The 12,224-nt window shown below is 46.2% G+C and overlaps 1 protein-coding gene across 1 annotated transcript; it reads right to left on the bottom strand.

The window, feature by feature from the left end:
- Positions 1–490: 490 nt before the first annotated feature.
- On the bottom strand, positions 491–11,636 carry SH2D2A (SH2 domain containing 2A). Its single transcript, XM_027871864.1, has 9 exons — positions 11,541–11,636; positions 10,042–10,178; positions 8,936–9,120; positions 8,099–8,188; positions 7,593–7,761; positions 4,243–4,398; positions 3,385–3,654; positions 2,782–2,916; positions 491–951 (listed from the first exon to the last, which is right to left on the bottom strand). The coding sequence occupies exons 1-8, from the start codon at positions 11,572–11,574 to the stop codon at positions 2,785–2,787; spliced, it is 1,173 nt and encodes a 390-aa protein (XP_027727665.1). The 5' UTR covers positions 11,575–11,636; the 3' UTR covers positions 491–951; positions 2,782–2,784.
- Positions 11,637–12,224: the final 588 nt, after the last annotated feature.

Raw genomic sequence — 12,224 nt, 5'->3', positions numbered from 1 at the left:
CTATCCCCTCTACAAATAGGGGGGACTACATGAACCCTGAGAGGGGGAAGGAACAAGCATTTATTAAGCACCTACTATATACCAGGCACTGAGTTAAGCACTTTATGATCTTGTTTGATCCTCACAACAACCCTGTTTATTGAGGTAGATGCTATTATTATGATTCTCACTTTAAGAAACTGAGGAAACTGAGGTTAAGTGATTGATCCAGGGTCACACAGTTAATTGAAGTTGATTTGAACTTGGGTTTCCCTAACTCCAGACCGAGTGCTGTAACCACTTTGTCACCCAGCTGCCTGAGGTCCCTTCCAACTCTGGGATTCTGGCATCTCTCCCCATATGCTACTATACTATTTTCCATATTTTCCATCTCCATCTGTCCTTAAGGCCTGGACAGAAGCTTGCTTTTACATTGAGCTTTGGGCAATATATTCGTGTGCACATGAGAGGGTGCGCGTCATGGGAGGGGCTTGGAGAACTTGAATTTCTGGGAGGGGAAGTGTTCAGTGATGATTTATTAGCCAGACAAGAACCAACAAACAACACCTCAGCATCTGTTCCCATCAAACCAGTCCTTTGGAAAACAGCAGCATTGGACTGAGGCCCAGACACAAAGGCCTTGGGGCCAAGGAAGCTGGGCTTCAGGAAGAAAAACCAAGATGCCTCAGAGGATTTCAAAGCACTTGTACATATGGCTTTGGCCCTTGTCCTCTTGAGTGAGCTGGTGAAAGTCTCCCAGGGGGCAGAGGGTACCTAGGTATCTGACCTCTGAGCCCTCTGACCCTCCTCTTAGGGGTGGGGGGAGGAGAGGCTTTGTATATGGATTTGGTTGTTGAAGCTTGGAATCCAGGGTGGAGAAGATGGTGGAAGGAGTAGCTATGGTCCCATGGTACAGCAGAGGATTGAGGCTGCACTCAGATGGGGTCTCCAATCCAAAAAGCTTGACATATTCTACGGAGAGAAGCCAGTGAAGTATAGTGTAGCAGCAGTCAGGTCTCCTGACTCCCAGGCCCATCCTCTGATACATTTGACCCTACCCTCCGATTAAGCTGTCATCCAATATTTCTCCTCCCTTTCCCAGATCAACTCCTTAAAAAAAGCTGTCTACAGTAGTTGCTTCCACTTCCTTACTTTCTACTCCCTTCTCATCATCTTGCAATCTGACTTCTGTCCTCACCACTCAATAGAAACTGCATCTTGAAAGACCAATAATGATCTCTTTATTGCTAAATCCAATGACCTTTTCTCAGTCCTTAGCCTCCTAGACCAGTGTTTGACATTATGGCCACCCACTCTTTCTAGATAATCTATGCTCCCTGGGTTTTCTTGACATTGCTCTGTCGTGGTTCTCTACCAACCTGTCAAACCAAGACCTTTGCAGGTCTTACCCCTCTGCAGAGGTCTGTCCCAAAGACAATGTCCTAGGCCCTCTCTTCTCTACATTTTCTCTTGGTAATTTCATCAGCTCCCAGTGATTCAACTATCATCCTTATGCAGATGACTCCTAAATCTACATACTCAACCCATATCTTTCTCCCAGACAGAAGACCAGAGGATCTCCATCAGCCTGCTGAACCCAGGTCCACCTGGATATCCTATAGGCACTTCCTACTCAACATGTCCAAAACAGAACTCATCTTCTCCCCTGACCCCACTCTCCTCTTAACTTCTCTGTTTCTGTTGAGGGCACCGCCATTTTTCTGGTCACCAGGTTTAGAACCCAGGACTCATCTTTAACTCTTTATCCTTTATTCTCACTCACCCTCCTATATTTAAATCAGCTGCTAAGTCTTGTCAATTCCATCTCTCACATTCATTCCTTTCTCTCTGCTTCCAACCTCAACGGAAGCTAGGAGATTGTGACCTATCTCCTCTAATCCAAACCCTCATCACATCACATCCATACTAATATAATAGCCTCAACTGCTTTTTCTGCATCCAGTCTCTCCTCTCTCTAATCTGTCCTCCACCTAGCTGCTAAATTGATATTCCTCAAGCTTAGGTCTGACCAAGCTACTCCCTCACTCAGGAAGCCTTAGTGATTCCCCTTTGCTTTCATATAAAATGCTCACTCCTCCGTGGCATTTAAATTCTTCCACAATTTGGCACCATCCTATCTTTCCAGGTTGATTGTACATAGATCCCTCTTACACATTCTACACAAATAGGCTTGCATCTGCCACCCTCTCTGTGTGCCTTTGCACCAGCTACTCCTCCCACCCTGGCCTGGAACACTTTCCTTCTTCACCTCTGCCTCTTAGGACCCCTAGTTCCCTTCAAGGTTCAGCTCTAATGCTGCCTCCTTCAAGAAACCTTCCTGATTGCTTAGTTTTTCATGCCCCACCTCCTCTCCAGAACTACTGAGCATTTGTTTTGTATTTATCCTACATTGATTTATCTGTGAAAAGGTATCTAGAATGTAATAGAATGAAACCTCCTTAAGAGAAGGGACTCTCTCACTTTTGTACTTGTAGCTCCAGAGTCTAGCACATATTTATTAATTTAATAAATAAATAAAGTTAATTTAATAAATAATACTCCCTAGTATTTAATACATGATTATTGACTGATTCTTTAATTCTGTGATTCTACACCACTTGGATCCCATTCCCATTCTGGAAGAAAGATGCCATTGTGTACATATATATGCAGACATGTATTTCTTTGTGCACCCACCTACATGTGCCAAGTACTTATTTTTTAACTGTCATCCTGAGAGAGGACTGACCTAATCGGGCAAATGCGTGCACTCCTAACCTAGTCATTCAAACTTGGGCTCACCAGTCAATGCTTATTGGATCCCAGGAGCTGCACCTGTCCCCGGTCCTGGGGGAGCTGTCGAGAAAAGTTATGTGGGAGAGTATGTCCCTGGGGAGGTTGGTGTCGGGGGGAGGAGGTAGTGCTTTGATCTAGGGTCTGTGAAGAAAAATAAAAATATCAGGGTTGTGTCACCCATCTCCCCTTGCTTTTATTGTCTCTCGTTAGCCTGAGTTAACAGAGGTTCCTTTCCTGAACTTTCTCTGGGTCTCAGAGACACTTCCAGGGTCTTCGCCCTTCCGTGGGAAATAGTAGCCTTGGGAACCACTGGACATGGACTTGAGTCCTGGCTCTTGCATGAGCTGTGACTTTGGGCAAGTCATTTAACCTTGATGAGACTCAATTTCCTCATTTACAAAATAAGAGGAAATGCTTTTCTTCCTTAGCTCACAGGGTTGCTATGAGAAAAGCATTTTGTAAATCTTAAAGTGCCATCCTGTTACTCCCTGGGTCCTAGATGCCTAGCTCCTCCTTTCTCCTCTGTCTCAGGTTGCCCTCTCCTTTCCTTCTCTCTCCAGTCCTCAGACTCCATCTTTTTTTGGCTCACTTCTCTTTTGCCCCACTTACCTGGGTTACCATGACTGGCCGAGACAGACACTTCCGGAGGAAGTGGTGCCCGAGGGGTAACGGAGCAACTTCTGAATAGACGTTGGCAGGGCCATCCTTCTTACTGCCTCTGCCCATGGCATAGAAGGCGATGGGCTCCTCTGGCTCTTGGTAGATAGGATGAGGGGGCACAGGGCGTGGACCAGGGTGGGATGCCTTTGGGGCTGGAATGGAGTAGAGCTCGGGGAGTCTCTGGGGCTTGGTTGGCACTGGGGGCTTGGGCCTGGGTAGCTGGGGAAGGAAAGGAGGCAGTAAGTCCAATGCTTCCCATCCCAACACATAGAGCTAAAAGTGAGATCTGGGGAGACCAAGGCAGATAAGTCAAAAGTCAGAGTTACTTCTTCTTACCTCTACCCTGGAGCTCAAGTTCATCTTCTAGTCTGTCTCCCTCCACCTGAGGTGACAGAACCTCTCCTCTTACCCAAGAACTACCTCCCCTCAAATGCTCCCACACACTCAGATCCTCCTTCTCTCTAGCTTCCCTCTTTCCTCTGAGTCTCTCCTTCTTCGGGGCCCCTTTCCTTCTGGGACCTCCCCACCAAGCTCATTCCTCTCCCAGGTTCCACCCCCACTCCAGATCTCTTCTTCCTCTGAGCTCCTCTCCTTGGCTCCGCCTTGCTCTGGTCCCTCTTACTTTCTACTACATCTACCTCCCTAACCTCCATCTCAGCATATCCTCCTCATCCTAATCTGCCTTCTTTGGAGTGTTCCTCCCTCCTCCCGCCTCTGTTACCTCCTCCCTTTCCCTGGGGTTGTTGGTAGGGGTTGGAGGGGGAGGCGAGAACAGAGTCATCTGATGGCCGCACCCACTTCTAATACCTCCTCTGGCTCCCTAGGTCCAGGATTGTCCTTGTTCACAGGACCCATGGTTTGTTCCTGTTTGTGGACTGGGCTGTACTGGGCAGCTCCATTTCTGCCCTCACTCCTGGATTCTGAGTGTTCTATCTGCATGGAGATACCAGCTGGAGCAGGGGTCTGTGGAAAAAGGAGAGAAAACTCAGTGACAGAAGGAGCCAAACACCAGCTGCCCACAGGATCAAGCAGATCAGAAGAGAAGGGAGAATCTGGGGCAGTTGGATAGATGGGGAGGAAGGAGGAAGGCAATAACTCATCAGAGCAGACTTCTTCGGTCTTTGGGGAAAGCCTTTGGCTGAATACCAGAGCTGAAGAATAGAGTATGTGTGTGTGTGTGGATGTTTCTCTGTTTCCTTCTGTCTCATTTTCAGTGTTTGTCCCTATATCTTTCTAGGGTCTGTCAAGGAAAGTAAGGACAACAATCATTTATTAAGTACCTACTCTATGCCAGGCAAAAATAGTGTCTGCCCTCAAGGAGTTCACAATCTAATGGGGAGACAATATACAAATAACTATATGCAAACAAACAAAATATACACAGGATAAACCGGACATAATCTCAAAAGGAAGGCACTAGAATTCAGGGGGACCAGGAAGGGTATAAGGCACATTTATGTGCATATGTATATGTATGTATGTATATGTATATGTATACACACATACTCTAGGTGTATCTTACTCTCTACCTCTCTCTACCCTACTCCTTGCTCCTCCTTTCTTCCCCTTCCCCCCTTCATTCTACTTTAGCTGGTCACATTGTAGAACTAAGGTATATCTTTAATATTTATCATATTTGTACAGTAGAATTCTATGTTCCTTGTCCTTAGCTGAAAAGAGAGGCAAATGCAACATCTTATTTTTCTCTTAAAAAAACATCCTAAGTCAAAATGCTTTTAACTTGTATCATACTTGATTGATTTTTTTCCCCCAGTCGAATGGTGATCCTCACTAGAACAAAGCCTCCACAGCCTCAGACTCCATCACCTAGAGCAGATGAATATTTACTCTACTTTGGAAGCTCTCCAGATATAGACACTCCACATCTTCCCATGGCCATCCAGTCCTGTTTTTTTTTTTTTTTTTAAATGCCTCTGACAGCAAGAAGTTTCCCGGTGTACAACAGCTCACTCCTATTGCTCTATCCTCTGAAGAGCCAAAGACCTGTCCAGAACCCTCTTCCATAAATCTTTTCATGTTTGTGAGGATGATAAGCAAGTCTTGTCAAACTTCCTTCTTAGTGACTCAAGCAACCCCAGCTCCTTGCTTCTCAGCATTCTCCTCAGTCTCTCTCCCTCTCCCTGTTCTCCTCTCTCTCTCCTCTGTCTCCAGTCTCCTCTTTCTCTGTCTCCCTAGTCTCTGTCTCTCTGAATGTCTCTCTCCTTTAATATTTCCCCAATCTCTCTGTCTCTCTCTTTCTCAACCTCTCTTTCTCTTTTTATCCTTCCCTCTCTCTCTTCAGTCTCTCTCTTTCTTTTAAAATAAATTTTTATTGGTATGTGTTTTTGATATCCCAACAAGGAGACTCAGCCCCAGTAACCAGGGAGAACTATCAAAAGGAATGATCTTGATTCTCTAACCTTCACTTTTGGTCAGAAAGTACCAGAGACCCCTGAGCCCAGGACTAGAAGAAATCTCTGCAGTTCTGTTTCCCCAGGACCTCAACTCTGATCACCAGTGTCTTTGCCTCAGACTATGTGAAATTCAGTGATCTAGCTGTATAACCCTGGGCAAGTCATTTTGCCTCTCTCTGCCTCAGTTTCCTCATCTATAAAAATGTAGATAATAATAGCACCTCCCAGGGTTGCTGTGAGGATAAAAAATGAGATAATATTTATAAAGAGCTTTGCAAATCTTATAATGCTATATAAATGCTAGGTATTATTATTACTCATTATTATTATTACAGTTTGCTCCTAGAGTAGAGACGGCTATGCAGTGAAGACAGCACTGGATTCAGACTGTCGCTCTATTCCTGGCTATGCCTCCTAACTTGTTATGTGATCTTGAGTGAATCCCATCATCTCTCTCCAGGCCTCTGTTTCTTGGTCTCTTGAATGAGGGGGCTGGATGAAAGAGTCACGGAATCTCTCAGGGTAGGGAGGGACTTCAGAGATCCACCTAGGTCTCCTCTACAGCCTCTCCGGCAAGTGATCATCCAGACTCTAGACTAAGATCTTCAATGATGGAAAATTGACAATGTCCCCAAGGCAGCCCATTCCATTTTTGAACAGCTCTAATGGTGAGGAAGTTTTTCCCTGCATCAAATCTAAATCGGCCTCAGCAATTTCCACCCATTATTCCAGACTCTGTCCTCTGAGGCCAAGCACAGCAAGCCTCCCTACTCTTTGTTAAGACTTGAGATACTTAAAGACTGCAGTCTTCTTGTCCCATGCTCCCCTGCCCAAATCTCTTGACTCCAAGCCAGCACTACCCACTGTGCCATCAAACTGCCTCTTGTAAGCCCATTAATGTCTCCTTCTTTTGGGTCATCCAGCCAACTCCAAATGCTCTTAACTGTGCTACAATGGAGATCATGCCTCTCCATCTTGTCCGCACCCATAGATCGAGAGGCTTTGTCATATGCTTTCCTGAAATGTGAGCACACCATACCAGTTGAATAACCCAGACAATACAGCTACTGGGCAGGAGATTAGCCTAGCTCTAGCCTGAGCTGTTCTTGAAGTCCCTTCCGGCTCAAACATTCTATAAACAGCTACAAAACAGCGCAGAGGGTCGACTTAGAGTTAGGAAGACCTGAGTTCAAATTCAGCCTCAGACACTCACTAGCTGGGGACATGGAGCATGTTACTTAACCTTCCTCAGATTCCTCATCTCATAATGAAGATAAAAATAGCATCTATTGATGCTGGTGATGAAGATAAAACGAGATGATATTTATAAAGTGCTTTGCAAAAGCACTTAAAACTCTACATGCCGGCTCTTTTTATTCGGAAGGAAGAACTAAGTATTTATGTAGCACCTACCATGTGCCAGGAATTAGGCTAAATGCTTTTTACAAGTATTATCTTTTTTGAGCCTCACAACACCCTTGAGCCATAGGTCCTGTTAGTATTCCCATTTTACAGTTGAGTTTAAGTCACTTGCCCAGGGTCACACAGATAATAAGTGCTGAGGTTACATTAGAACTCGGGTTTTCCTGACTCCAGGCTCGGTTTTCTATCTGCTGTATCACCTGCTACCTCTGTGTTGGGTCGACAAATCTAGCGAAGGCACTCCAGAGGTGAGCCCTTCAGCTTAAGAAAACCCAGGTCCCGGGTCCCAGGTCCCCAGTCTGGCCTGGGCTGGGAAGGTACCTGACGGACACAAGGCTGTGTGAGGTGCTCCCCGTAGGGGCTGAGCGGGCAGAGGGTGTAGTGCCGCAGCAGGTCCGGGAGCCGCTCGTGAGCACTGTCCTCGCCCAGCACCACGTGGCGCCCATCCGCCAGCTGGGCCAGGAGGAAGTGGCGGTAGCAGCTGCGGCTCCTGCGGGAGAGAGCAGGGCAGAGTCAAGGGGGCAGGTCCCGCCACCCCACAGCTTCAGCCCCGCAGCCCTGCCCTGCTCCCTGCTGGCTTCCCTCTTCACTTCACCCTCTCTCCGTTCTCCTTCTCCTTTCCCCTTCTTGCTTCATCACTTCTCCTTTCCCCAGATTTACTCCCTCAAGGAAATGTTATTTTCCCCTCTTCCCAACAGCAACTCATTCATCTGTCAATCAGCATGAAACCCCACCCTCACCTGACAATCTGCATGAACCCACCCATCTGTCAATCAATACAAAACCCCTACCTCTTTGCTCATCCGCAAAAAAGCCCTAGCCCTCACCTGTAAGTCAGCACAAAGGCCACTGCGCTCTCGCTAAACCGCACCAAGTAGCAGCCCGGGGGTTTGTTTTCCAGCAATCTCTCGGCCTCCCTGAAAGTTTGAAGCAAGGGAACACGGTCGGGTTACTGGATGGTGCCTGGATCCCCCCAGTCATAGTCCCACTAGACTTCTAGCCTCCTCCTCCTCCCTACACCATCCCCCTGGTCTGGTTCTCCCTAACCAATTGGTGGCGCAGGAGGTAGGAGGCACGTCCCTTCCCTAGCAAGATGCTGAAATGGCAGGGAGAAAAGGGCTGTTAGTTGAATGAGTGGAAAAAAAGAATAAATGACTCTTGCTAAGTTCCTGGAGGGATCAGGTTCATGAGTCCTTCCCAATGTAGAGGGGTAGCTATTTGGGCTAGTGGGTGGGGAGTAGGACGTACTAGGAAGGAAAGCTCAGTCCTCTCTTCCAACTTTTAGCTCTCATGTCTGGACTCCCATCAGCTAAGAGAGATGGACAAGAGGATTGAGGGCTGGCATTTTAGGGGGAGGTTTGACTAAAAAGCAAATTAGGTCTGTCACATTGGAGGGATACACACTCAGAGAGAAAAAAGTAGAGAAAGAGACAGAGGAAAATACAGATATAAAAAAGAGTGACAAAGATATAACAGTGAATTAAAGACAACCAAAGATACAGAAATAAATTAGAGAAATGGAGATAGGGGGAGACACAGGTACAACGGAGAGAGAAAGGAGATAGAGTAATTATTACACAGTGTGAAATTTTGAAGACAAGGGGATGGCTGAGAAAGGGGAAACTGAGATCTAGACTGAGTTTTATCCCTCTGACCCTCCTCACCGTCTAGTGATAAAGCCATGGAACCAGACTGGGGCTTCCCCATCATGCAAGAACCAGGGTGCCTGGGTCTTCTGAAACCAGGCCCTGGTCTCAGCCTGAAGGGATGGTCCCCCTAGCCCAGGTACTTCCTCAGCCTTCCTTGTGTTGCCTGGAATAGCCATAGTCCCCCGGCCTTGGAGAGAAACCTGGATGGGAGAAAATTTGGATTGTGAGCAAATGCTACAACCAGAGGGGCTTGTATCCCATCTCTAGAGCACATTCTGCTCCTATGTTAGTTTCCCTTTCTAACTGCTCTCAGCTTTCTAAATTGAAATCATTTTTGATACAGCTTTCTTTCCTAGAAACTGATCAGAATCACCTTCCATCTTCCTCTGAGCCACATGGCTCTGCTGGCTTGGAGAGGGTGGAGATTAGAGAACAAGAAGGCTTTTTGGACTTGTGCTAACCCATAGACCAAGGAAATAAAGGAGAAGATAAATAAGGGGATCTACGGGTTTCCATTACCCTAGAAGCCAGAGAAAGAGAGGTCCTAGTAATATAGTGGAAGGTTAAATAGCAGCAAAGAGAATCATCTCTGGAAGCATTAGAAAAATCATAGTGGACTGGACTGGACTAGGGAAGGGTCATGGGAGCTGGGTTGGGAAGCCCAGTCCAGATGGTATGGTGTCATAGAAAGAACACAAAATTGGAGTGGGAAGACCTAGGTCAGGATTTTGGCTCTTTCACTAACTTCATGATCTTGTGTCAATCAGAATCTCTCTGAGCCTTAGTCTTTGCCTCGGGTAAGCTGAAGAGATCACACCAAATGATCTCTAAGGTCCTTTCCAACTCTGAATGCTGTGAAGCTATAATTAAAAGTTGCAGAGGGGAACTGATGATGAAAGGGGCTAATTGACTGGCTTCCTGTCCTCCCTTGGCTCTCTTAGGACCAGTTCAGGTGCCCACTTCCCCTGCTCTCCTTTTCACCCTCTCAAATCCATTTGCTCTAGGAAGTCTCATTAAAGTACAACCTGATCTCCAAGCCCCTTATAGGCCTGGTAACCACATGGTTGGGAGAGGTGAGGGATGTGGATTCAGATGTTCCTAGTTTCTCTCTCTCCACTCACCTTGGTGTGGTTGGGTGGGATACCCTCATCTTCCAATGCTTGAGGCAAATTAGGCAGTGCCATGCTTCTTCTGCTCTTCCGGGTCGGATGTTTTGGGTGGAAAGTACTGAAAGTTGGGGCAGGTTCTTTCCATTCCCCTACAGGTACAAACAGAACTGTGGGCTTTCCTCCAAGGTGATTAGACACGAGTAATCCTATTTTACTTTCCCATTGCTCCTAGCCCCCTCTCCTCAAATCACCCAGGGACAGAGAGGTCACAGCATTTCTTTGAGGAGAGAAATAGACTGATATTGCAAAAAGAGTGATGGAGGATATTAGTGGGGGGCAGGGGGAGAAATAAAGATAGCAGGAAGTACTTGGGGGAAATGAGACTGAAATGGAGGAATGAAGAAATTAGGGATAAGGTATAGAAGGTATAGTATGAGAGGGGGTTGTTATATGAAGAAGGATGATTAGACAGCAAGGAAGACTTTTGAATGATGGGGAGAGTTTGGGGAGAAAAGGCAGGGAGATGCTGGAAGAAAGGTATCCTTTTAATCTAGTTTGGTGAAGGATAGTGGGAAAAGCATCATGACTTTTCTATAACAAATTCTGTCAACTTGAAGGTTCTGGGATTCAACTGTCTGAGAAGCAGGACACCTGGATTCTAATTCACTTCTTATGGATCATTCCTACATCTGTCTTTGATAATTTCAGAACACTTTCTCCCTGTCTTCCATCCTCAACCTTTTGTCCAGTTCCCTTCCTATGACTTAGGTTCAAGTCTCAACCCAGCTCCATACTTAATCTGAGTGACCATGGATAAGTTACTTTCAGGGTCTGCAGGAACCAGCTCACATGCTCTCTCTGAGCATTGATTGTTAAATTTTAAGTTTGAGTATTTACGAATAAGAAATCTACAAGTGCTACAAATTAGGGTTTTATGTTTTGTTGATTATTTAGACTTAAGTAATGGAAAAAAATGTCAATAAGGCAGATTGAACTTAAAAGTGTGTCATTCCTACATTCTTTCCTCCTATCCCATCCACCTCTCCCCCCAAAAGCTGATTATTAAACATTTACCAGCATATCCTTGGCTTCCCAATATGTGGTTCTCATTTTTTGGCTTATACTAGATGACCCCTAAAGTTCTTTTCAGCTCTAAATCCTATGATTCTCTAGGAGTCTTTACTTATGTTTCCTGCATAATTTCTCTTCTTTACTCTAAGGATTTCAAAGGACTTTGTAGATCTAATTATTCTTCTCGGAAGAATAGAAATAGGAAGAACAATGGAAGACCAGAAGAGAGAAAGAAAGCTCCTAAGGGAAGAGACCCAGGTATTTTGCCACCTGGCCCACGCTCTTTCCTTTCTGATTCCTGTTCAGAGAAAGGGGACCCCTTAACCTCACATCCAGAGTGGTCAGGGGGCTGTTATGGATGAAGAAAGAGAATGAAGACATTCTCAGACGAAGGAAAGAGGAGGGATGATAGGCAGGGAAACTCCAAACCTGGCACTTACCTTGAGGAGGCATCTGATCTATGGGTATCTCCATGAAAGGGGCTTTGTGAGACTGAGCCTCCTCCCCCCCACCCAGAGCAGGTGTATGGTTCTCTGTGCTTCTTAGCTCCCCCTTAGCCTTCCCCACCCCCCTCCCAGGGGCAGGAAATGGTGCCTCACCCACAGCCCGGGCCCTGGGACCCACGTCATGGAAAGCAATGTTCCTCCCCCCGGAAGCCTCATAAGCTGAAGCTAGTGAGGAAGGGTGAGTGAGTGTGTGTGTGTGTTGGTGAGGGGTAGGAGTGTAGGGGCAGAGGGGTGGGGGAGGGAATGTTTCTCTTTTGGTTCTTGGGAAATCTTTCCTATCGTCTGAACACTATCCCTCCCAACGTGGTGTGATCTCTTCAGCTTACCCGAGGCAAAGACTAAGGCTCAGAGAGATTTTGATTGACACAAGATCATGAAGTTAGTGAAAGAGCCAAAATCTTATCACCTCATTGAAGGTTTTCCATCTTACTGTCTTCCCAATCCTTCTGTTTACTCAGGACTGGGTACGACTATTAAGATCAATGAGATCAGTTCTGTAAAGTGCTTTGAGATCCTTGGAAGCAATCTTTGGAAGTCAATACTCAGGATCATTCCAGATCCATTAAAGACATGTGGAAAGGGAGGAAAGGCAATGGCACAGCAGGGAAGGTGCAGGAT

The sequence above is a fragment of the Vombatus ursinus genome, unplaced genomic scaffold, assembly GCF_900497805.2.
Source record: "Vombatus ursinus unplaced genomic scaffold, bare-nosed wombat genome assembly UNPS02014798.1, whole genome shotgun sequence".
In the NCBI taxonomy this organism is placed as follows: domain Eukaryota; kingdom Metazoa; phylum Chordata; class Mammalia; order Diprotodontia; family Vombatidae; genus Vombatus; species Vombatus ursinus.
The sequence above is the reverse complement of the archived record's forward strand: the minus strand, read 5'-3'. Positions and strand labels throughout refer to the sequence as shown.

Coding starts and splice junctions, on each gene's coding strand:
- SH2D2A (XM_027871864.1), bottom strand. CDS start 11,574: ATGGAGATACCCATAGATCAGATGCCTCCTCAAG. Junction 10,179..11,540: donor AGATCAGATGCCTCCTCAAG/GTAAGTGCCAGG, acceptor TTGTACCTGTAG/GGGAATGGAAAGAACCTGCC. Junction 9,121..10,041: donor TCCCACCCAACCACACCAAG/GTGAGTGGAGAG, acceptor TCTCCCATCCAG/GTTTCTCTCCAAGGCCGGGG.